This window comes from Heliconius melpomene, chromosome 16 (assembly GCF_056956725.1).
Source record: "Heliconius melpomene rosina isolate 202511_hmr_F chromosome 16, ASM5695672v1, whole genome shotgun sequence".
Taxonomy (NCBI): Eukaryota; Metazoa; Arthropoda; class Insecta; order Lepidoptera; family Nymphalidae; genus Heliconius; species Heliconius melpomene.
This window is the reverse complement of record NC_140404.1, coordinates 8,531,555-8,555,378: the sequence shown is the minus strand read 5'-3', so window position 1 is coordinate 8,555,378 and position 23,824 is coordinate 8,531,555. Positions and strand designations below refer to the sequence as shown.

General features: G+C 33.0%; 2 protein-coding genes across 2 annotated transcripts in view; one reads left to right on the top strand and one right to left on the bottom strand.

Annotated features, from left to right (window-relative positions):
* Positions 1-20,474, bottom strand: part of LOC146530923 (uncharacterized) — a 38,705-nt gene extending 18,231 nt beyond the window's left edge. Inside the window, exon 1 of the mRNA XM_085199698.1 lies at positions 20,336-20,474. Coding sequence (XP_085055824.1) covers positions 20,336-20,433 — 98 coding nt within the window. The 5' untranslated portion in view covers positions 20,434-20,474. The remainder of the gene's footprint in view (positions 1-20,335) is intronic.
* On the top strand, positions 18,836-23,324 carry LOC146530922 (brain-specific homeobox protein homolog). The gene is made up of 3 exons (XM_085199699.1): positions 18,836-19,119; positions 21,796-22,010; positions 22,560-23,324. Exons 1-3 carry the CDS (start codon positions 18,882-18,884, stop codon positions 22,698-22,700), a joined length of 594 nt encoding a protein of 197 aa, XP_085055825.1. The 5' UTR covers positions 18,836-18,881; the 3' UTR covers positions 22,701-23,324.
* The last annotated feature ends 500 nt before the right edge of the window (positions 23,325-23,824 follow it).

The window sequence follows — 23,824 nt, the reverse complement described above, 5'->3', positions numbered from 1 at the left end:
AATATTTTGTTTTTGCATTTCAAATATAGTATAGCAGTATTAAAAATGGCTTTCTATTTATAAATTAAAAAACAAAATATAAAATTCTACAATATTTTAAAATTTACATCATACTGTGTATGTACGGTTTCTTTTCATTAAGATATAAGAACAATAGAGTTCAACGATGTGAAGCAAGATAAAAGTTACTTAACTTTTTAGGAACCTGCGGCTTGAAGTACCAATATTTTTATACCTACACATATGATATTAATTATTCGAATTTGTTGAATTACTTTACAGCCTAGAGGTAAAAAAATTAATATAATAATATTCAAATCCATATTTAATTCGTATATTTAAAAATCAATGGATAAGCTTATACCATTTTATTTTTTGTAAAACATTTTTTACGTACATAATCGATGTAATTTCTCTTCTTTTAAAGTTATTTTAGTTAAACTTATATTAAAATCCGCTACATTACGTTGCGCTTAGTAGACCAGAATAAACTTGTGTCGTTGAGATAAATATTTGCACCATATTCGTACCTCAGTTCCCCGGAGACATCAACACGACACAATGCTACCTTTTCTTCTATTATGTACTCTTATAAAAACTTTAAGAGGAGACCTGACCACGGAAGAAGTGCAGTATCTGAACGAACTCTCTGTCAATAAGTTATTGCAACTCAAGAACTCATTGAAAGATTTCTCAACTGAATACAATAACGTGACTGAAACAACACCTTCTTACATCGAAAGATTTGGAGCCCAAGCAATGGCTATCAAAGCACCAATTAAAAGAATAGAATATGAAGAGGGTATCTACAAGAAAGGAGGATATGGAAAAATAAGCAATATTTTCTCAATGTCAGTGACTACCTTAGCCTTCTTAGCGTTTGGTGGATATCTCCTCTGTTTAATTGTTCAGGCTGTTAAATCGAAACAAAATACAATCGTTACCACCCCAACCCCGACGTTCTTCGTCAACGCAGGAATAAAGAGACCTCAAGCCACTTTTAGTTCTTATGGACGTCGAAAAGTACAAAAAAGAGAGTTGAAGGATATTGATGTCCCACCTGAGGAGTTGTTTACGGCATTGTTATATATATGTGAGGGTTACGCTAAGTGGAGCACAGGCCAGGAAATGTAGAACAGCTATAATAATAATCAGGTCACAAATAAATCACGTTGAAAACAAATGTTAATTGGAAATTAGGCTATATTATGTACGTATATTATATTTAAATTTTAACCTAAACGTGCAGATTCTTTGGTTAATGTAAGTATACTAAATAATATATGATTATAAAATTCCGTTACTCGAAAATTACCAATTAATTTTCAATGAAAACATGGCAAAACAGTGTTTACATTAAAAGCAGGAAGCCAGATTGCCCCCCCAATATACCTACGATCTGTAAACGTTTTCAAACTGTCAAATAATCTTGCTAACACCCAATAATAGCTCTATCTTCGTTTTAAAGATGCTATTGTATCGTCCACTCGAGATTCGCCAGATTTTCTATTTTAAGAATATTGTATTTAATATAATTGAAATAAGGTATATTTTAGGTTGAGCGGTGGAATATTTTATGATATTTTGGTTTGCTGTATAGATGCTGGTAATGAGGGGTTCTGTGGTGGATCTGTCATCAGGCAAGATCTACTGTTTACAGACCGGAGCGGCAACGTACTCCGTAAGAACATTAACGCACAACCGCCTTTCGTACTTTTAAAATAATTTCTGTAATGTATACCGATTTACAAAGAATATTATGTGAAATTTAACATCTGTTAGCAATGAAATCGTTTAGCATCGCTATATGGATTATATGTTTATAATACTTTTATGTAAGTAAGAAAATTATGTAAACATTCTTTTGTTATTTTTTGCTTAATTACCTATGTGTTGTAACACAAATATATTCACAGATTATAGTATATAGTATATAATTTTTGTATGTTGTCGATTATTATGTAATATTTTATTTTTATATTCTCGCTCTGGCAACGAAACAAAGCGCGGTTTTGAGTTCTACTACTCAAGCACGCAATTCCTCCAGAATTTGGCGGAAAGTGGGGAATGGAAGTGTCTTAACAGTGAGTTCTCAGGTTCTTTGAAGCTAAAAAAATATATATTTAAGACTAGTTATTACTTTATTGTGACTTATGACATTTTTCTTAGAAACATCTTTATAGAATTCTAATATAAACCATAAGAAAACAAAACGTCGTGTAGGTTTACTTGTTTACTGTTTATTTATTTAAAATTTTTAATAAACATTTTTTAAGTATGAAATCTCAGCGATGGTACAGATAAGAACGCCTCCCCATGCGTTTTGCTTATAATTTGTTATACCCATAACTTACAAATCTGGGAACAGTAGCTTCTCAAGTGTTTACTTAAATTGAGTGAAGTTATCCAAAACATAACTTAAGCTTACTTTTAAGAATTTCACACAGCAAAGATTATTTTATAGATGCTGTGTACAAATATATTTTTAAAATATATATTTTTTTGTATTTAAAAATATTTTTAAGTTATAAGCGGCGTTGAGTTCAGCTACTCAATACGCAATGCCTCAAGAATTCAGTGGGATGTGGGGAACGGAAGTGTCTTAATGGGAAACGGAGTGTCTTAACACTAGGTTCTTAGTTTTCCTCTGCCTGCTGCTATGTGCGAGATAGGAGAATTTGTTTCTCCTCCCACCTTGAGAAATATCGTTAATATTTCTAGGAAAAGAGATTATAAAATTCTTAAAAGTATACAAAATTGAATTACATTTATGAGAATAAAAAATAAATAAAAAAAAAACTGAATCACTTTAATATTTCTACTTAATACAACATTTACATAATCAAATCAATTTAAATGCAGTATACTTACTAAAATTATTAAAATTTTTAAGCTGTAAATTTATTCATATTGACAATTTTATGATAAAGTCGAAATTAAAATCTCGTAAATAATATTGTTTGAAATTGCAAAATGATAATTAGCAGGACGAGCTCGGGCGTTCTTATGCTTATATTAAAATAAAAAAATGTAATACTTAATTTTTAAATAAATATTTATGATTATATAATAACTTGTTATTTATCAGCTTCAGCTGTATCCCACACACAGCCGGGTAAGCAGAGGGAGCCTAGTGTTAAGACATTCCGTCCTCCACTTTCTGCCGAATTCTGGAGGCTTTGCGTGTTGGCAGAACCCAACGCCGCTAATTTTAGATTTTTTTTAATTTCTATTATTTATTTTACGATCCAGTGTATGTAGATTGCGGGTAGCTATTACAAATATAATAACAATTTACTTAGACATATTCATTATCCATATCCTTACATGGAGAGTAAACAAAAAAATTAAAACATTTTCTTATAATATAAGTAAAAAAATATTAAGAAAATAATTACTTAAAAACAATTTTTGCTGTACCTTGTAAATATTGAGTACAAATCTAGATACATGCCACAAAGATGTCATATATATAAAACAGATAGCAATCATTGCATTTTATTAGTATTGTAGTCTCTATACTCGCTAATACGATATAAATGGAAACAAAATGGCACTAAGGTCAAAGGTTTACGGTGGTGGGACTTTAAAATAAATTGAATTTGACTGAAATCACCTCGTAAAGGAATTGGAGTCGTGATTGAAGATGGATCCACGAAGTTATCGCAGAAACACGTGAGCATTTGTCCATATCATAATTTTTATAGTTCGCTATCTTCTTGGAAAATCGTCCAGTCCGCTCGACGGCCGCAAGCCGAGGTTCGAGTCCCGCAGGGGGCGCCCTTACAGTCGTCGACATCCTCACAGGCAGCCACTTAGTGCTTGCATTTCTTCAGGGACAGAGTACCCTCTTCCCTACCCAACCAGCGTCGCTGTAAAAGCCAATAAGGCTAACAGCATTAAACTCATGTTCGGAAAAAAAAGGAAAATCGTCTAGTCTAGATTCTAGATCCTGCCTAGGCAAACTAATGGCTATGTGACAAAAAAATATATTATAATAGACAGACAACTTAAAATGTCTTTTCTTTCTATTGGTGTTTTTATATGCTTATCGTTCATTATTGTTTTCGCTAACACTGTGTCTCTACATTTACAAAAATACCTACAAACTGCTTTATTATGGTATAGGTAGGTAGATTTACACGACATTTATCAAAATTTTTATCTATATTTTTTAGGTTTGTCCGTCTACAATTCTGAGTATTGTGAATCATTTTATGAGAAATATAGGTATTTATACGACAATATTAATATTTGGAAGTTATATTTCCACTGAAATATTTTAAGGATTTGCAAATATAAATATTCCTCCCCAATCATAAATATCGTTTAATAAATATTTATTCAAATCGCACAACGTTTCTTATAGGCATAGCAAACCGTTATTACTTATGCATTATATACTAGACTAATGGCCGGTTTCTGTCCGTACATGCGTATACACTTAGAGTTTACATTAAGAAACTCCCAATAAATATCTCAAACAACAAAATACATCGCGCACACTGTTGACAAATCCCGCAATAAAATATAAGCATTTACAATAAAATTAATTATTATTTACACGACACGGCGGCCAGAGATATGGCGATGTCATAATGTGGATATGACCACGTTTTAAAACATTAAAGATTCGTAGGTTCTGACAGATGTATAATATAAAAATAAAAAAATATGTATTTATATGTATACTTAAATCGTTTAAATTGGTACTACTTTTTACTTTTTTATATTTTTTACAATTAACCTGTCAAAGATGCTATGATAATCCTTGTTGAGACAAAAATGACAGCACATAATGTTTTTCAGTTGAGATTTCTAGTTGAAAAATGCTTGGTTTCAACAAATATTTGTATTTCTGATTTAATTAGATAAAGTGCTACGCTTAATGTCTCGTTACGTAAAATTTATCTGTTAACGAAAGCAAAAAAAAATACTATATATCATTTTTCAACCTGATCTCTTTTGTAAGAACCTTAAAAATACATTGAAAAATAAATAAATCAGCTTCACGCTGGATACTGCACACAGCAGGGTAGGCAGAAGGAACCTAGTATTAAGACACTTTCTGCCGAATTCTGGAGACATTGCGTGTTGAGTGGCAGAACTCAACGCCGCACTTTGCCTCGACACCAGAGCGAAGAGATGCAAATAAACGTAAATAAATATTTCACTTCCTCGAACGATCGAACCCTCAACCGTCGCGTTACAGTCACACCCTTGTGCTGCTACGCCACAACGGCCTCTAAGAATACAGTGAATAAACAATAATAAATAAAATTATATTAAATAAAATATTTTCCATTGCTTAGTTCTATAAAAGAGTATCCATATGAAGTCTATAGGTGAGGACCATGCAGGAGGTCCGGGGGCCCCGCGGCGCCCTGCTTTATCGCACGCTGCGCGCGCCGGACACCTCGCACCCCCCACGCCCTAACTAGGCTCTCCACGCTTTAAAATACTCATTATATACTTTATTGCTTTTCTTAAATTACATTTTTATTGAATTTTAATTATGTTTAATATATTTATATTTAATATGTTTTATTCATATAACAATATGTCGTCTTAATCGTTAAATATGAAGGAATTTAAGCGAAACTTCTAGTCAAATGAGCTGAATGATTATTGTTTTTATGGTAATATTAAATTTTGTGGTTCCCATTAATATATGAAATATTTTTATAATTAGTTTAATAGACCCTATTAAGGGCTTAAATCATCACTGAATTGAATATTTTTTAAAACAAAATCACTTAGATTAACAGTCAAATCAAAAAACTCAAATCTCGTCAAATCCATGATTAAAATAATCACTAATTTTATTAGTATGTTTATTGATATACCAATTAGTTGACGATAACCAATCGTAAATTATATGCTTAACTATTATGTATTCTAAATAAGAAATACATAATATGCAACGATCGTTTAGGCCGAGTAGGAGGTGGCGTTGCCATTTATCTACGCACACACATTCCTTATAGCTTAGTAGACTTTTCCAAAAGTGACCCAAGCTCTGGACCTGAACATCTTCTTATTGAAGTCTGCTTTACTCATACTAAGATTCTTCTTGGTGTTTACTATAATCCTAACCTTGCGGTCGATTACTTTTTATCATTTGAAACCCTGTTAGAAAACTATAAACCTTCCTACGATCACACTATTATAATGGGCGACTTTAATACTTGTATGTTGAAGAAAAATCATCGTTCGTCCCGCTTAAAATCTATAGTTGATGGTGCTAACTTACATCTACTCCCCCTATCCGCTACTCATAACTTCCCTAACTGTGTTCCCTCATTACTTGATCTTATGATTGTTTCTTCTATTGACCATGTTGAGAAACATGGCCAATATCCTGCCTTAGCATTCTCTTACCATGATCTCATATATTTATCTTATAAAATTAGGCCCCCTAAAGCTAAATCAAGAATCCTTCTGCAACGTAATTTTGGTGGTATGGATTTAAATTCCTTGCGTGAGGACGCGGCTGCAATCGATTGGTCGAGTGTACTAATCTGTACTGAAGCTGATGATCAGCTGGCTCTTTTCAATTCGCACATAATAAAATTATATGATCATCATGCTCCATTGCGTCCCGTACGAATAAAACATTATCCTGCTCCTTGGCTAACAGACAAAATTAAAAAGCTGCAACACAAAAAGAATACTGCAAAAATGAAACTCAAAGAAAATCCTAATGACATCAATCGGCAAAAGTACAACAAAGCTCGCAATCGCTGTAATATGATGTGTAGAGATAACCAACGACGCCATATACACAAATCTGTACTAGAGGAAAAAGACTCATATAAAGTTTGGAATTTTTTAAAATCTATCGGAGTTGGAAAAGCGAAACAATTTATAAATCCCAATAATATCAATTTAAATGAACTTAATAGACACTTCTCTTCTTCCTGTGTTATTAATAACGCAACAAAATTATCTACTATTAACCATCTCAATGCTTTATCCACTCCTTGTGTTCCTAGTTTTTTCTTTAGTTTATTTGCAGAAAGTGATGTTAAGAAGACAATTTTAGCCACTAAATCTGATGCTGTTGGTGCTGACGGCATTAGTCGGAAAATGATCAGTCCCATCCTCGATATTTTATTACCTGTGATTACATATATATTTAATCATTCTATATCATCTAAGCAATTTCCTTCAATATGGAAAGATGCACAAATAATTCCTTTACCCAAAAAACCTAATCCTGTTGATTTCTCTGATTACCGTCCTATTTCTATTCTTCCTTTCCTATCCAAAGTCCTTGAGCGCTTAATTCAGACCCAACTCACTCAGTTCCTTTACCAACATAACCTTATGAACCCTTTGCAATCGGGTTTCCGTCCTGGTCATAGTACGACAACGGCATTAGTAAAAATTACTGATGACATTCGTTCTGGCATGGAAAGGCAACAAGTCACAGTCTTGGCGTTGCTGGACTTCAGCAATGCCTTTGGCTCCGTTGACTTTGATATCATGCTGGCTACTTTAAAGTCACTTAACATATCTCCTGATGCAATTAACTGGCTTCGTGAATACCTGTACGGACGCCGGCAACGTTTGCGAATACAAGATTCGTACTCTGATTGGTCTCCTGTCGTTGCTGGTGTTCCGCAGGGTGGCGTGTTGTCTCCTTTGCTATTTTCTATGTTTATAAATACTATTTCTGGTACTATTTCTTCTCTCTACCATTTATATGCAGACGATTTGCAGATATACAATCAAGCTAAAATATCTGACTTACCTACTGCAATCAAGGACATTAACAAAAGCTTGGAGAGTATATCTTCTTGGAGTAAGTCATTTGGTCTGCATCTTAACTCAAAAAAAACTCAACTGATTTTAATTGGTAGTGCAAAACTTATTTCAAAAATAGATGTATCGACTGTACCACCAGTACTTATTAATAATGATATTATACCATTCAGCAAAACTGTAAAAGACCTTGGTATCACTCTGGATAATAATATGTCTTGGGATTCACAGGTAAGTGAGGTTAGCAGAAAGATATTTGCATCCTTAGGTTCTCTTAGACGTTTGCGTAATTTTCTTCCTATACTAACTAAGATTTCGTTAGCAAATACTCTACTTCTACCGATTCTTGATTATGCTGACACTTGCTATCTTGACTTAAGAGAGGAGCAATTAAACAAACTTGAGCGTATTCAAAATTTATGTATTCGGTTCATATTTGGCCTTCGCAAATTTGATCACATCTCTGATTTCCGTAAAAAACTCAAGTGGCTCCCTATTCGCCTTCGCAGGAATACTCACATCCTTCATCTTCTTTACTGTATTCTGTTCAATCCAATTTCCCCTCCTTACCTTAAAGAACGTTTTGAGTTTTTGGGCGACACACATTCTCGCTCTCTTCGCTCTGGACGTAATCTTACCCTCAAAATACCTTCTAACACTTCTTCCTTCTACAGCAGTTCATTTACTGTAACTGCGTGTAGATTGTGGAACGCCCTTCCTTTAGATGTCAGAAATGCCAAAACATTTCTAACTTTCAAACGTCGTTTAAAGTTACACTTCATGTCACTTTAAGATTTAGGTTCTTTTCCTTTTTTTTTTTTGTTTTTTTTTTTCTGCCATTACACATTTTATTCTTACCATTTAGTTCTTATCTTTATCTATGTATGTATGTAGTAGTTATATATATATTTATTTATATGTATGTATATTGATACGGCTATATGTATTTATGTATGATTTGTATGTGTTATGTATGGTAAATATATTCTTATTTATTTTATACCTTTAATTATATATATATATATATATATATATATATATATATATATTTTTGCACCCTACCAATATCTTAATTTGCTATTTCCTCTGCCTTAAGGTTGCCTGGCAGAAATTGCTATTAAGCAATAAGGCCGCCTTTTGTACATTTATATAATTTTATTGTATTTTTTTTGTATCTTTTCCTGGGTGTACAATAAAGAGTTATTATTATTATTATAATATGTCTATGAACATATTTATTAATGAGAAAATAAGGGAAAAAATAAATTTCATTCACAGTAAAATTAAAAAATAACTTATTACTATTCAGTTGAAAATGAGGAACGGAGTGCTTGAAAGACTAGAATCCATTTACCTACCCTGCTTTGTGCGGGATACTGCGTGAACGTGAAAAAAAATACATATTAAACTAAAAATTTGCGTCCAGATTTCGCGTGTTAGTGCGCACACCTTAGCGTACTTTACAGCCATCCCGCGGCAATCATAATTCGTCTCCAGCCTCCGCGGCCTCTCAGGCGTCTCTCCAGACTTTTATTGTGATTTACACACGTATAACCTTTGTGCCTTTTTTTTATATATATACATATATTTCGCTAACAACTAGTTGGCGATTACGGCGCTGGTTTGACGTAACGGTTCAATATCTCTTGCGATATCTGATTAACTGCTTTCCAATATGGGATTTTAATGTATATTAAAAAGACATTTTGTTGATTTAATAACTCATTAATATGTTAATTTTGATTTAGCTATTGAATTTCCTGAGAATTTTCATTTAATTTGTGTGAGATAATTTATTAACAAATATTTATTCGGTGAGGCCGGTCGTGGCGCAGGGGCACAAAGTGTGGATGTAAACGCGACAGGTTGTGGGTTTGGTTCCCAATGGTGTCGAGGCAAAGTGCGGCGTTGAGTTTCACTAATCAACACCCGTACCCTGATGTGTGCGGGATACAGCGTGAAGCTGAAAAAAACAAACTTATTCGGTGCTATGTCTACTTGTACATAAGTCTCTTACAAAAACATATTATTTGGACTCATAAGTCTCTTACGAAAATGCAAACCAAATCACATAAATCTTTTTTTATATAAGTAATAGAAATATAATCTAATAAAAAAGCTTCTGACATTAGATTAAAATATATATATATATTTTTAGTTTACTTAAAGAAAATAACATAAAAAACAAATAGAAAAATCTATTACGAAATAAGTAATTCAAATCCAATAATCGTTAAATATGCCAATATATTGGTAATTAAACTATGACGATGGTTCTCCAAAAAATCTCAGCAATAAAAAACTCATAAAACTATAGAATTTTAAAACTCATAATGGCGTATTGGAAGATAATGAACATAAATCATAACATTATTGATAGAAATAAACGCCATTTACATATTAGCTGTTTCTATAAAAATCTACATATCGAGCTAATTCTCCTAACGATTGATATTAAATTTCATGGACGAACGTTATAAAATGTAAAATAAAATACGTTAGCTTCACGCTGTATCCCGCACACATCAGGCTAGTGTTAAGACACTCTGTTTTCCACTTTCCGTCGAATATAAGAGGCGGAACTCAAACGTTTTGCCTCGACGTCAGAACGACAAAATGGAAATATGAATTTAAATATTTTTTTCATTTCCTCTAGTGGAAATCGAACCCCCAACCAGTCGCCTACAGTCACACTTTCCACCCCTGCACCAACTGGCTGGTAATAAAATAAGATTATGCAAATATTATTAGTTCTTAATAACAGTTTAAGTATTTGACGGGCGCGCCACACGAGACGCGACTAATTACAATAAATACACAGCACGTTTGTCGATCAAGTTCCATAGTTCGTGTTATTTATCGGAACTAATAAACATGATGAACGGTTATCGGTGTAATTATTTATTTTTTATGATTGTTATGTATGTATGAACATAATATGAGCTGTATAAGCTGTATAAGCTGTTATGGGATCCGTGGTGTTCACCACGATGCTGTTATTTATTGCGTTTATTGGATTCGAGCTTTTCCCCGGGCGACATACTATAAGTGATAATGCCTTGACTATTGAAGCATCGTTCGTTATTTTCGTTCGTAGATATAAAATGTATTACTTTTTTGTAAGTTTTACGCTGTATCTCATATGCAGGACAGGCAGAGGGAGTCTAGCATACACCCCCACTTTCCACCGAATTGGATCCATTGCGTGTAAAGTGGTGGAACTCAACACTGCACATTGCCGACAGAAGTGCGGAGACCACAGCGAAGAAATGAAAATATTAAATTATTTCATTTCTTCGCCTGGGATTGTCTAATATATGTATATTGCGTTTGCAATTATAATATGTAGATAAAGATAAAAATTGTAATAGATAAAATTTCTGACAAAATAAAAGCAATGATAAAAATAGATTTAAAAAGTTTTTGTTGTTTATTTAAGAAAGTAGTTCAAAAAATGTTTTATTTTCTCTTCAAGATCACTACAGCCAACACAATGTGAGTAGCAGAAAGCTTTTACGACCTCATTGAGCAGCACATCACGACGAGAATCCTCATAATTATTCAAACTGTATGCCGCATTCAGTAGGATAGGCACAGGGAACGTAGTGTTAAGACTCTCCGTTCCCCCTTTTCCGCTGAATTGAGTAGCGTCAACATCATAAATATTGTTAGTACAAAACTATCACCCATTACAAAATAGCCCCCCAGCCGTATTCGAGCCAGTTCCCTTCGGTATACTTATGAAGATAATTCACGTCAACAATACACTTTATTAACAGTTAGTTATGCGCCGTTTGATGATATCGCGTCTACAATTAAATATTAATACGTGCTCGAGAGGTCGTAGGCGGCGGAGAGATTTATAGAGCTGTTTAAAGGCCCTTTGGGCTCTGTTTAGTTACAATATGTGAGTTAAAGGTGAGAAATGTGATGAATATGAACCAGGTTGCTAGTTACGTGGTTTGTCGGTTATACAATTAAAATAGATTTGCTAGCTCAATGCTTGTCTAAAGTATCGTTATTGCTAAATTTTGATATCGAATTATATATTTTTTTAAAGTAACATAAAATTGGATTAATAGGTCCAGCAATATCTTAAACCTTCAAATTATGTAGAATTTTAAAATTAGATTCTGTAGAGATTTTTATTTTTTTATATATAGTTTTGTCTGACAAAAAGAGTACTCGAGTAGTCTGTGCGTTTGTAATAGCTAATCTCAGAATCAACTTAACCGATTTAGATGCGGTTTTCACTATTGGATTCTAGCAAGCTTCCGAACAATTACAATAGGTTCATAAATAAAAAAGTTATGTGAATTTAAAGTACTCAGTTCGACATATTTGCTAATTGCCGTAACAGTTATTTTATACAACTGTTTTACTGAATTGACTGATTTTTTACTTTTCAATTTATTTATTAATATTTCTATTTCAAGCGGGCGTGGCCCCGCACGGGCCCACTAGTGAATAATATAATACATCAGAGAATATAAAAATACCAATAATTGGTGAAAAAATTCACGAAGTAGTTATTTTTAACCATTTTACTGCAAGCCCATAGTATTTACGAATGATGAAGTGAATGATAACTAGGAAACTTACCGTTAAATTTTAAAGCATTCTATGTACAGTAAAAATATTAGAAATGTCCCTCTGTCTTCTGTTCTGAGTCATTTTTATCTATCTACCAATCAACCTGTAAAATAAATTTAGTTTTTCAGAAATTTTATATTACTTTAAGTACCAAATATCAAAATTCAATAAAAACATTTCAAAAACGCACAAGTTGACATACGATAATGATATCGATTTACAACTATTTGAACACCAATAAAACATTACAGGGTAAAATCTCGAATGATATGCATATCGAGAAAGCGTTCGTGTATAAGAAAAAATATACATAAATATGTAGAATGAACGAAAAAAGTCAATTGATTGCCTCCTCCCGTACGTAAACATGTCCGTGAGCGCTCTCGTAAACTGTAAGAGGATATTTTTAACAGCGTCGATATTTAATATTTATGGTGACACAGACATCCAATATTAACAAAAGATTTATATATATAACGCTAAGATACCTACTAATTGATTGTGCCTTTTATTCGATTTAGTAATAAAAAGATTTTCTTTTTGGAGGCTCAACTTAGTTTCTTTTTATTTTATTAGCTTTAACGATTTGTTATGTTATTTTAAGATGTATCGTTTTTAATTGCGATATTTTTGCATATTTAGGATATATTATATCGGATAGATTATTTCAGTTATTGAGATTTTACTACTAAATTATCTAAAGAATGTAGAACCTAGAATTACATATGGATGTAGAATGTAGATGATGTAGTGCTGTAGAGATCCTTGTAATAATATGTCACCTATGTGATATTTAGAAATATTAGATTTTTGGGTATAAAATAACAGGTATAAATAGCAGGTAATAATTATTTTAAAATACTTCGTTTATTTGTATTTTAATCTTCTTCTATATTCGATAACAATTGTCATTTGTAAATCGATTTTGTTTTACTTTCCCATTGGTCCCATTACTACCAAGTCAAAATCTGTTGTCAAAACGAAACCCTCAAATTTTATAGGCCTACTATACCTACTATGCGTTTCATATCATTTCTTATAATAATATCGTTAGACTTTTGCTTTTTGTGGTCATCATCTGACGACTATACTGAGCTGATGATGATAGTAGGAAACATAACTTCCTAGTTGTATAACCTCCTGGTAGATTAACAGATTAACTTCAACGTTCCCGAAACTCAAACTTATCTATTAATAAAGTTTTATCTAAATTCACATATCCTACATTACGAATACGATGTCAATAAATCTATTTAGGAAGTACCATAAAACTTCAATTATAAATAAAACCATATGAGAGTGAATGACGAACGGGCGTCGCTCCCGGAGTCCCGGCGTCGGACAAGGAGGATGTTATTTTATTTGTTGACCCAGCTACTTCACGTTTGGATGGCCTAATTGTAGCGGGTATCTCGGTGATCGAAAACTGGTATTAAGATGGAGATAGTTGATGAAACCCTTGCTGGTTGGAAGTAGAATATTACTTAATAGGTTTTTAATTGCAAAGTTTTTATGATATAAGCTTTAAAACTACTTTACTTTAATAATTTTATTCATTTTGTAAGTAGATACTTGAATTGTGAAATATGAATTCATTTCTCACTCATTCACTCCATGAATGCCGTTGATTACAAAATATGTTTAATTTTTAAAATCTAGATGTCTTCTGTTCTAGTTACAAAAACCAATAAGTGTATTTTTTATATAATTTAAATTATAATTTAATTGAGCTAGTATACTATTGAACCCAAAAATACTTGTAGTTGTTATACTATTGAACCCAAAAATACTTGTAGTTGTTATAATAATTTAATTTGATTAACTGTTAGTATAACATTTTACCAATATTTTAGTTAAATATACCGTAATGTATATTATTGAATTATATTATATAATTTATAGTAATGGTTCTTATTACCTTGTATGTGATCAGCCTAAGATATAATAAATCTTGTCAAACAGCGATTTCCGGAAAGTCATTTGAATCGAAATAGCAAAGAAGCCGTGAATGCACCCGTTTGTCGAATCAAACATTCACAAGGTGATAAATCCATTTGATTTGGCATTTATGGCCACGTTTTTTAATGAAACTTACCTACTGTTTTCAATATATCTTAGGATTTTGATTTTATGGACAATAGAAAAGTCATTATAAGATAATAATAATCGTAAATATTTATTATTTGAATTTCTCCACTCTGGTGTCGATGCAAATAGCGGCGTTGAGTTACGCCACTAAAGACGTAATATCTCGTGGAAACTGGGGTACGTAAGTTGTCTTAACACTAGGTTCCCTCTACCTACCCTGCTATACGGAGTACAGCGTAAAGCTGATTTATAATAAAAATATGAGCAAAATTAGTGATATATTGGAATATTGGAAAGTAAATGATTATAGTTATAATTCACGATTGCCCTGAACGTTCACGCGTGTGGCTGCAATACGTTTCGTGGCAAATCTTTTGATCCCATTGACGTTGGTTTACGCGTTGCATTCTGCCGGTTCTCGTCTGCCGTGGTACCTACTCCAAATGCTCTTACCAAGCTGGGAAGTATGATTTACAGTCTTGCCACTTGCGAATCTCGATTATTTGTGCGTTAAATTTTAAATTATCAAATATTTACTAAATATATTGTGGATTGATTTTGGTGTATAATTTTTATGGATGTGTTTCGTAAATAATATAAAGATATTTTTGATAAATTTTATATTGTAGTTCACATGTACCTAATAAAAATAATTAAAAAAATGATGTACCTAATACAAATTGTATCATCATCATCATCCTCATCATCGTCCTCGTCCACTGCTGGATATAGGCCTCTCTAATGGCATATAAATTGTATAATATGTTTTATTCTATATGGCAGTTGGCAATTAGGATTTAGGCACTTTTAGTCCCTATAGTCTAAATGTAAAAGATTCCCAGGTTCCATCTGGCTAGTCTGCTATGCGCCGAAAACAGCGTGAAGCTATATTGGTCGCTACGGTGATAATATCCAATTTTTGATAACATTAAGTTTAGTGTAAGTGCGCATATTAAAAAAATTAAATCAGCTTCACGCCTTATCCCGAACATAGCATGGTAGGCAGAGGGAACCTAGTGTTAAAATACTCTGTTCCCCACTTTCTGGCGAATTACGGAGGCATTGCGTGTTGAGTGGCCAGCTTTACTTCGACACCAGAACGAAGAAGTGGAAATATAAATTAAATAAATATTTCAACTCCTCAAGTGGGGATCGAACTCACAACTAGTCGGTTTTACAGTCACACTTTGTGCCCTGCGTCACGACCAGCCTCCTCCTCCAGCCATATTTATTTACCTAATAAAAACTATATAAAATGATGAGTTAGTATATCTGTTTATAGAGGTATCTACGTACGGTAAAATTTTATTACTTATAAATATAAACTTCGGCGCTTCCACACCGGTAATTGTATTAAGTAAACAATGGCACGCGGCTCTCGATGTAACGATTGCATCTATATCGGAGCGCGGACGAACCACAGGTGGTTCTGACAAGCAAAATAAACTAAACCGTAATCGATTTTAGAGCCAACACTTGTTCCTGAATGGAACGATATATCAGGTATTTAAAGATTGGAGCATTTGATAGGTTTTACATTAAGTTTGGTCGTATAAAATCCGTTAGTGAGTGTGCTTCACTGTTTTAGGATTTGGTAAATAAATGAACTTGGGTGGTAAGGCGTTTTTTGTCTTATCTACTAAATGGTAATTAGACTGGCCAAATAAATAGATTCATAAAAAACTATAAGCTAGGTAATTACAGTAGGTTAGGTAGGTTATCATAAAGGCGGAGAGATTTGATGACGCCCTCTTTACACTTAGAAATGTTACTGTTGTTTTAGAGTAAAACTGAGGAAGATAATGTAAAAATAGTCTAGATAAATTAAGATATTAAAAATCTTAAGAAATTATCTTATAATATATATTCATTACTATGAATTATATATATATACTAGTGAACCCAGACGCGGCTACGCCTGCTTAAACTATAAGAATATTTATTAAATATATTTTTAGTTTTCAATAGAATTAGTAAGAATATAAGCTTAAATAATCAAAAAGAATAATAATTAGAGACATATTATTAGAAAAAGTATCTGAGAAATTGAAAACCAACATAAGAAGTAAAAGTAACTAAAAAATATTCTTAATATTAGAACCTAGAACCTAGAACCTAGAACCCGTACCAAAAAACTACCTAAAAATATTTTTTGCCAACAATATCAAATAAAATAAGCAGAGAACCAAAGCGTATTTTAAATTAATTATAAACAGCAAATAAAGTTCAAAAATGTATGAAAATTTATAAAACCATCAACGTCATCTGCCCGTTCGCGTCGGTCATAGGTACTCATACTATGCTGCCCGAAGGCTAGGTCATTCCGAATCAGTGATATCTTTTTAATTATCTCGTAGAATGTTATACAGTAAACTATAATTTCAATCTAGATGAAATGCTAAATGTGACTATTATATTTATTTTCATAAGGATGAATATCAAAAAGTCGCGGTAACGGTTGCGTAGCGACGCGACGGTTGTTATTAAGATGGCAGAATAAATTGCATGTCAAATTAGAATGTACTTTAAAATATATTAGTTTATATGTGTAATGTAATGTTATATAGCCTATAGCACTTCTGAAGAATGCAGCTTTCATATAAAACAAAAACAATGAAAATCGGACCAGTAGATCCAGAGATCTTAGCGTTCAAACAAACAAACAAACAAACAAACTCTTCCGCTTTATTATATTAAAGTATAGATATATACTCTCTATATTATCGTGTATTTAGATTTTTCTCTCTTCAACAAAGAAGTAATCCAGCAAGTGTTGTACCATTTTGGAATCCAGATTAAATGCGCCAACTTTAAAAGTTACTTGCATAAACAGTGTAGTACATTTTTTTTATAGTACAGTCGGTTAATGTTGGGTGTAGTAAATATTTTGAATTTAATGTTTGGCAAAAACACCACATTTTATTGAAAACTGATGCAGGTATGTTTAAATCTTAAACTGTAACTCACAGAAGGGTTACTCATGATTACATTACAGAAAAAAAAATTAAGAAAGAGTAATATTTGTAGTCCTGGGACTTGAAAAACCATCACAGGTGTCGGTTTTTCCGATATTTTTTAAAATCAATATAATATGAAAAATACATGACAAAGATTTTTTTTTTATATTTTTCTCATAACTGTCACGACTTGGTCTATCACCTGGTTTCGTTTTATCGTTGACTCCTGGGACACCCTGTATATACATTACTATAAATTATATTTATTACTATGAAAAAAAGATTTTAAACCCCTTATCCCCAATATAACCCCTCAAAATTTATTGAGGGGTTATATTGGGGATAAGATTCACAACAACTTTCTTCAAGAATACAGTTTTTTACAAAAAAAACAAAAATTACTGAAAATCGCTAAACATATATGGGATGGATAGGTACGTACTGCCTTTTTACCTGCCTACTTGTTATATACAAGGTAAAATAAAAAAAGTATTTCAGCATGTTTCAGTAATGTTAAAAAAATCTACACGCGGATGTAAAATTCTAACATGAAACATTCAATAGCTAATAGAGATTTATGTATAACATTAGCAGTGCTGTTATTTAAGTATTCCATTACATATTTAAACGGCCCATTAAACACTTCTAAACATTTTTCATTTGCCAACGAAAGATCAATTACTTTTAGTATTTACTTAATTTAATACCACTTTATTATACATATAAATATTCTTGATGTAGGTATATATTTAAAAAAGCACAAATAAATATGTATTTGCGAGGCCAGTCGTGGTGCAGGGACCTAAGTGTGGGACTGTAAACGTGACTGGTTGTGGGTTCGACCCCCACTCGAGAAAATTAAGTAGGTATTTATTTAAATTTAGAATTTATTTTTGCGCTTTGGTGTTGAGGCAAATTGCGGCGTTGAGTTCCGCCACTCAACACGTAATGCCTCCAGAATTCGGTGGAAAATGGGAAACGAAGTGTCTTAAAGTGTTAAGATTCACTTCGACTGCTATGTTGTGTGCGGGATACAGCGTGAAGCTGTTTTTTTTTTATAAATTTGTACAGTGTAAATGCTTGTTTTCTATCTATTGTAATTATAATGTTAAATGGAAAGCAAGTTTACATTACCATAGATATGTAACGCTTAGCCCCACTATTACATGACGCAAGCTTAGCGGTAATAAAATTAAATTGAAGTTGCAAAGTCATATAAAACACATTAAGGAGTCAGTTTATTGTAAACAACTGCAGTGTTTCTAACATCGGCCGTTCGAATTTCGAATCCACTCCATTGCGGCGCAAGCGCAACGCCCAGCGCGGTTCAACCAATCAGATGTCGACATTTCCTTAGACACGCCCACCTCCTGCGCCTGCGCCGACTCGCGGACTGATAACGGCACACGAAGCTCAGTTTTTCAGTCGCGCTCGTCACGGACGGTTTGATATATGATTTTGTTTTAAATTTTTGTTATGACTTCCCTCAGTGGGGATGTAAACGCATCAAAGTTGAAGTTCAGTGTGGACAGCATACTTGGGAATAATGATACGTCGTCCAGTAACCACGTACCAGAGCCACAGAGCCAGGAACCTCCGTGCGCGGGGTGTGTTGCAGCGCTCTACAGGTGCTGTAGAGACGAGCCTCCACTGTTACAGTTGCAATTACCCTTACCATATGCACATTTACATCCCGCCTTGAGGCCTACGTCTGGTAAGTTATTTTGTTGAGATATTGGATATAGGTATTAATGGATTTAAAAGTAGTGGTGGGTGAAATTTTCATATTGAAGATAAAAAAATTTACTATGTACCGCTTTATAATAAAAAAAAAACAAAAACGTAAATAATGTAAGAATTGAGGCTAATATTAGAAATGAGCAGTAAAAAGATATTTTTTATCATTTTATAATTTTCTTTCAAGCCATGTAAATTAACAGTAAAATTGAAGTTTATATCATTGATTATAACAGTAAAATTCAAGCAATATATCATTATATTTTTAATAAGTAATAAGTTTACCCATAAGTACCTGCTTCTTATATTATGAGAAATAAGGAAAGCTTATTAAAAAAATGCCTCCGTATTTATCAAGATTTCCATGTGAGGATAACTAACGTCAGAGTATGTTTATTATATTAAATATATATTAGATAAATTAAAGTTTGTATTTTTAAATATTTATATACGTTTGAAGTAGATTACTATCTACTTCGATTTCCGTACAATCAATGTCGCGTTAATAAATATTTAATTAAATTGAAACTTTAAAGATTTAAGCTTAGCAGATATTACATAATTAAATTAGTACTAGTTTAGTTACACAAGTAAATCGCGCGACAAGCTTTTATGATCATATAAATTGTGTACAATGAGGTTATGAGTTGATAGTTAAAATTTAAAAGACAAATTTTATTTTTTCCTTTTTAGGGCGTTTAAATAAAAGCTTTTTCTAAAAATGATTTTTTGCTTATAATTTATTTAACTTATAAATGTCTTATATATAACGGCTGTTTCTTTAAATAAAGCGATATTAAAATACTTGTTTAATATAAGTCTAATGAAATCATACTAATATTACAAGTATAAAAGTTTTTGAGAATTACCTAATGTTTCTTCCAATTTCACGCAAATACTACTGAACGGATTTAGATCCAATTCTGCAGTAAGCTTAGTAGCTTAGACATCAGAATAACATATAGAGTACAATTTATAAATGAAAAATATAGCTTCACGCTGTATCCCGAACACAGCAGGATAGGCAGAGGGAACCTAGTGTTAAGAAATTCCATTCCGCACTTTCCGCCGAAATCTGGAGGCATTGCGTGTTGAGTGGCGGAACCAGAGTCTTTGTGCCCCTTTGTGCCCCTGCGCCACGACTGGACTCAATTATTAATACAATTGTAGTTAATAATAAAAAGTCTACTCACGGGTAACACAGTATATTCAACGCCATTTTAAAGTACATATAGTTTGAACACAAATAGTAAATCATCACACAGTTTATAGAAAAGTCAATCACAAACATATATGTAAAAGGGAACACGATAATTACACTAATATTAACAAATAACTGAGAAAACAATGGAACGTATATAAAGCGCACCGAGTGGCAAGCGTCGACTGTGTTATAAAATATGTCGTCGACAAGAGGGTAGAAGTAAATATTATAACTCCCTACCGGTTCAGACGACGGCTGCGGGCGCTTTCATATAAATTTACCTCGTTAAATACGAATACTTACTATAAAATTTATAAATTCTATGAAATGTACGTATTAAGTTTATAAATGATAAATAAATAACAATATTGAAATATATAAGTGACATATATTTAATAAACTATAAATATAAATAATAGTTCCCAACACAATTTATTTAACGATTTAATATAAATTTTATATAAGTAAATACCCTCATACCCCTTGTTAAGTTAGTAAGTAATTAAATCGGATTAATACATGTTTCAATAAAATACTGTTAAATTAGTGTCGGTTGTGACTTCAGGCTGTGTGAATTCAGGCTTAGCATATTTTTTAGGATTTAACCGCTGTTTTTTTCCTGAACTAATACTACCTGTAGATGTTCAGACGAAATGCCTGCAGAATTCGACGGATAGTGGAGTGTTTAACACTAGGCTCCCTCTTTCTATCCTGTTACATGCGGGCTACAGGGTGAAGCTGATAAAAAAGAGTACCCTCTTCCCTTCACACCCGGTGTCGCTGTTTGTCAAAAAGGTGCGATAACATTTATTAAGCGAAAAAATTACAAAACGGCCAATCTTTAGTAATTTTTTAAGCCGATATTTACTAGGTATTTCAATAACGAAAACGAATAATAAATATAGTCATAAAATCACTGTTATGAAGGTGTATGTATACAGGAATCCAGATTAGAGGAGACCCGTCGTGTCGCAGAGGCATAAGCGTGTGTTTGTAAAAGCGACAGGTTGTGCGTTGTGGGTTCGATTCCCTCTCGAGGATATTAAATATTTCATAGAATAGAATAGAATATACTTTATTGCACACATAAAAGAAATATATAGAAAGAACAACACAAATAAAACAGAAAGAAAAACATGTATGTAAAGGCGGTCTTATTGCTTTAAGCAATCTCTACCAGACAACCTTTGAAACATTACGGAAAAATTGTGATGAGGAGAAGGGGGACAACGTCTCAGTGCAAATTTTCATATTTTCATTTTCTTACTCTGGTTACGGTGTAAAGCGTGGATTCCACCACTCAATACGTAATATCTATAAAATACGGCCGAAAATAGAGAACGTAGTGTTTTAGCACTAGGTTCCCTCTGCAGTGTGCGGAATACAGCGTAAAGCTGATAATAAAAATATACTAAAGAATATTTCTTTACTTTTACTATTTGATTCTAGCCGTGTACCGCCTACCTATACCAACGTCGTCTCCAACGCAGTCCGCGCCTCGCTGCGACGTGTCCTCGAGCGGGAAGAGAAAACGATCCTGGTCACGGGCTGTCTTTAGTAATTTACAGAGAAAAGGCTTGGAAAGAAGATTTCAAATACAAAAATATATTACTAAGCCGGATAGGCGACAATTGGCAGCTACGCTAGGCCTAACTGATGCTCAGGTAAAATACTAAATGTTTAACTTTTAGGCCTACTCCCTACTTAGACAACAGAATAATTTGAATTAGAATTTATATTTATTTGTCTATGTATATTTCTTGTTAAAATGGTATATAATTGTTAAACTTAAAATAATTGTTCACCCATTTTAGTTGATTAAGATATCATCTACCTACATTGAGGCTAGTCGTGGCGCAGAGGCCCAAGTGTGAGTGAACGCGACTGTGGAAATGAAATATTAAATGTATATTTTCATTTATTCGCGACAACTACAACTTGTATCGAGACAATTCGCGGTGTTGAGTTCCGCTACTCAACGCGGAAAGCTGCGGTGGCTAGAATTCGGCGGAAAATGGAAAACGGAGTGTCTTAACAGTAGGTTCTCTCTGATTACCCTATTATGTGTGGGACACAACGAGAAACTGATATTTTAATAACCTTAAAAAAGGAACTAAATTTCAGACTACACCTTCCGCATAATTTTCATAGAGCACGTACAAAATCATTTGCGCGTATGTTTATGATGATTTTAATCAATATTTATATTTCAGGTAAAAGTCTGGTTTCAAAATCGACGAATGAAGTGGCGTCATACAAAAGAGGGTCGTTCAGGTACAGCCGCGGCCAGAGACCCGGACACCACCGCCAACGACGACAACGAAGATATAGACGTTGACACACTAAGTGATTAGTGATTAGTGAAAATATAGAACAATAATATTCTATTATCTATAGCATAATATAGATTTTGTCCAAATCATTTTATTTTTTATCTCTTTACAAAGGTAACTCAGCCTGTGTGCGAGTAGGAGGTGGCATGCCGCTTTGACAGCCAATTGACTTGGCCGTGACGCCATGTCAGCTTAGTTGTTAAATTTGTATTTAGATAGCTGTCTGACGCTTTTATACGGCAGTGAAATGTGGGTATTATGCGCAATACGCGGAGTTAGTTTAGCTGATCGAGAGAATGAGTGATGGAAGAATGGCTAAAAAGATTTATGAAGGAAGAGTAAGTGGTAAGAGGCGGGGGAGACCTCGGTTACATTAAAAGAACGAGAGCACTCCCTGGAGTGCATGTATGAAGAGGTCGAAGTCAGTGGACGAGGCGCAAGAGGTACGCTGAGACCGTAGCGTTTGGCTCCGTCCTTCTGGTTCCGTTCCGTCGTTATCGTGCTGCATCTTTCTGCAGTGGATTATAACGCGATGGTTTAGACCTTAAATTAAAAAATCAATTTAACTTCTTTTTATTTAAGATTTTTAATTTGAATTTAACTTGTTTTCATGTCTTCGAAATAAGTGTTCAATGGACAATGTCTCTAAATTAGACAAAAGATAAAAATCGTAATTTGCAATAAATTATCTTTCTTAGACTAGATTTCTCTAGTCACGATAATATTTAAGATGTTAAAATTAATGTATTAATATTTGTAATTCGTTCTTTCACCTAATAAACACACCCACATCTAACGCCTATGAATCTATTAAAACTCTGTAACATTTTTTTAGTCTAACCGGTAATTACTTAACTATATACAATAACACGTTTGTTTTTTCAATAATGTCGAATATAATGAGTACCTATATATTGTTAAGTTTTTAATTTTTCTATGGCTTTATATTTTGTACAATTTATGTAATTGACAGTACCAACTGAGATTTTACTGCTATGTAATAGTTTAAAGCAGAGAAATCAGACTGATTGTGACATTAAATATGTATAGTAATAATTAAAAATTGTTTTAAGTTTTATGTAATATTTTTTTAGCTTCACGCTTTATCCCTTATATAGCAGTGTAGATAGAGGGAACCTGGAACC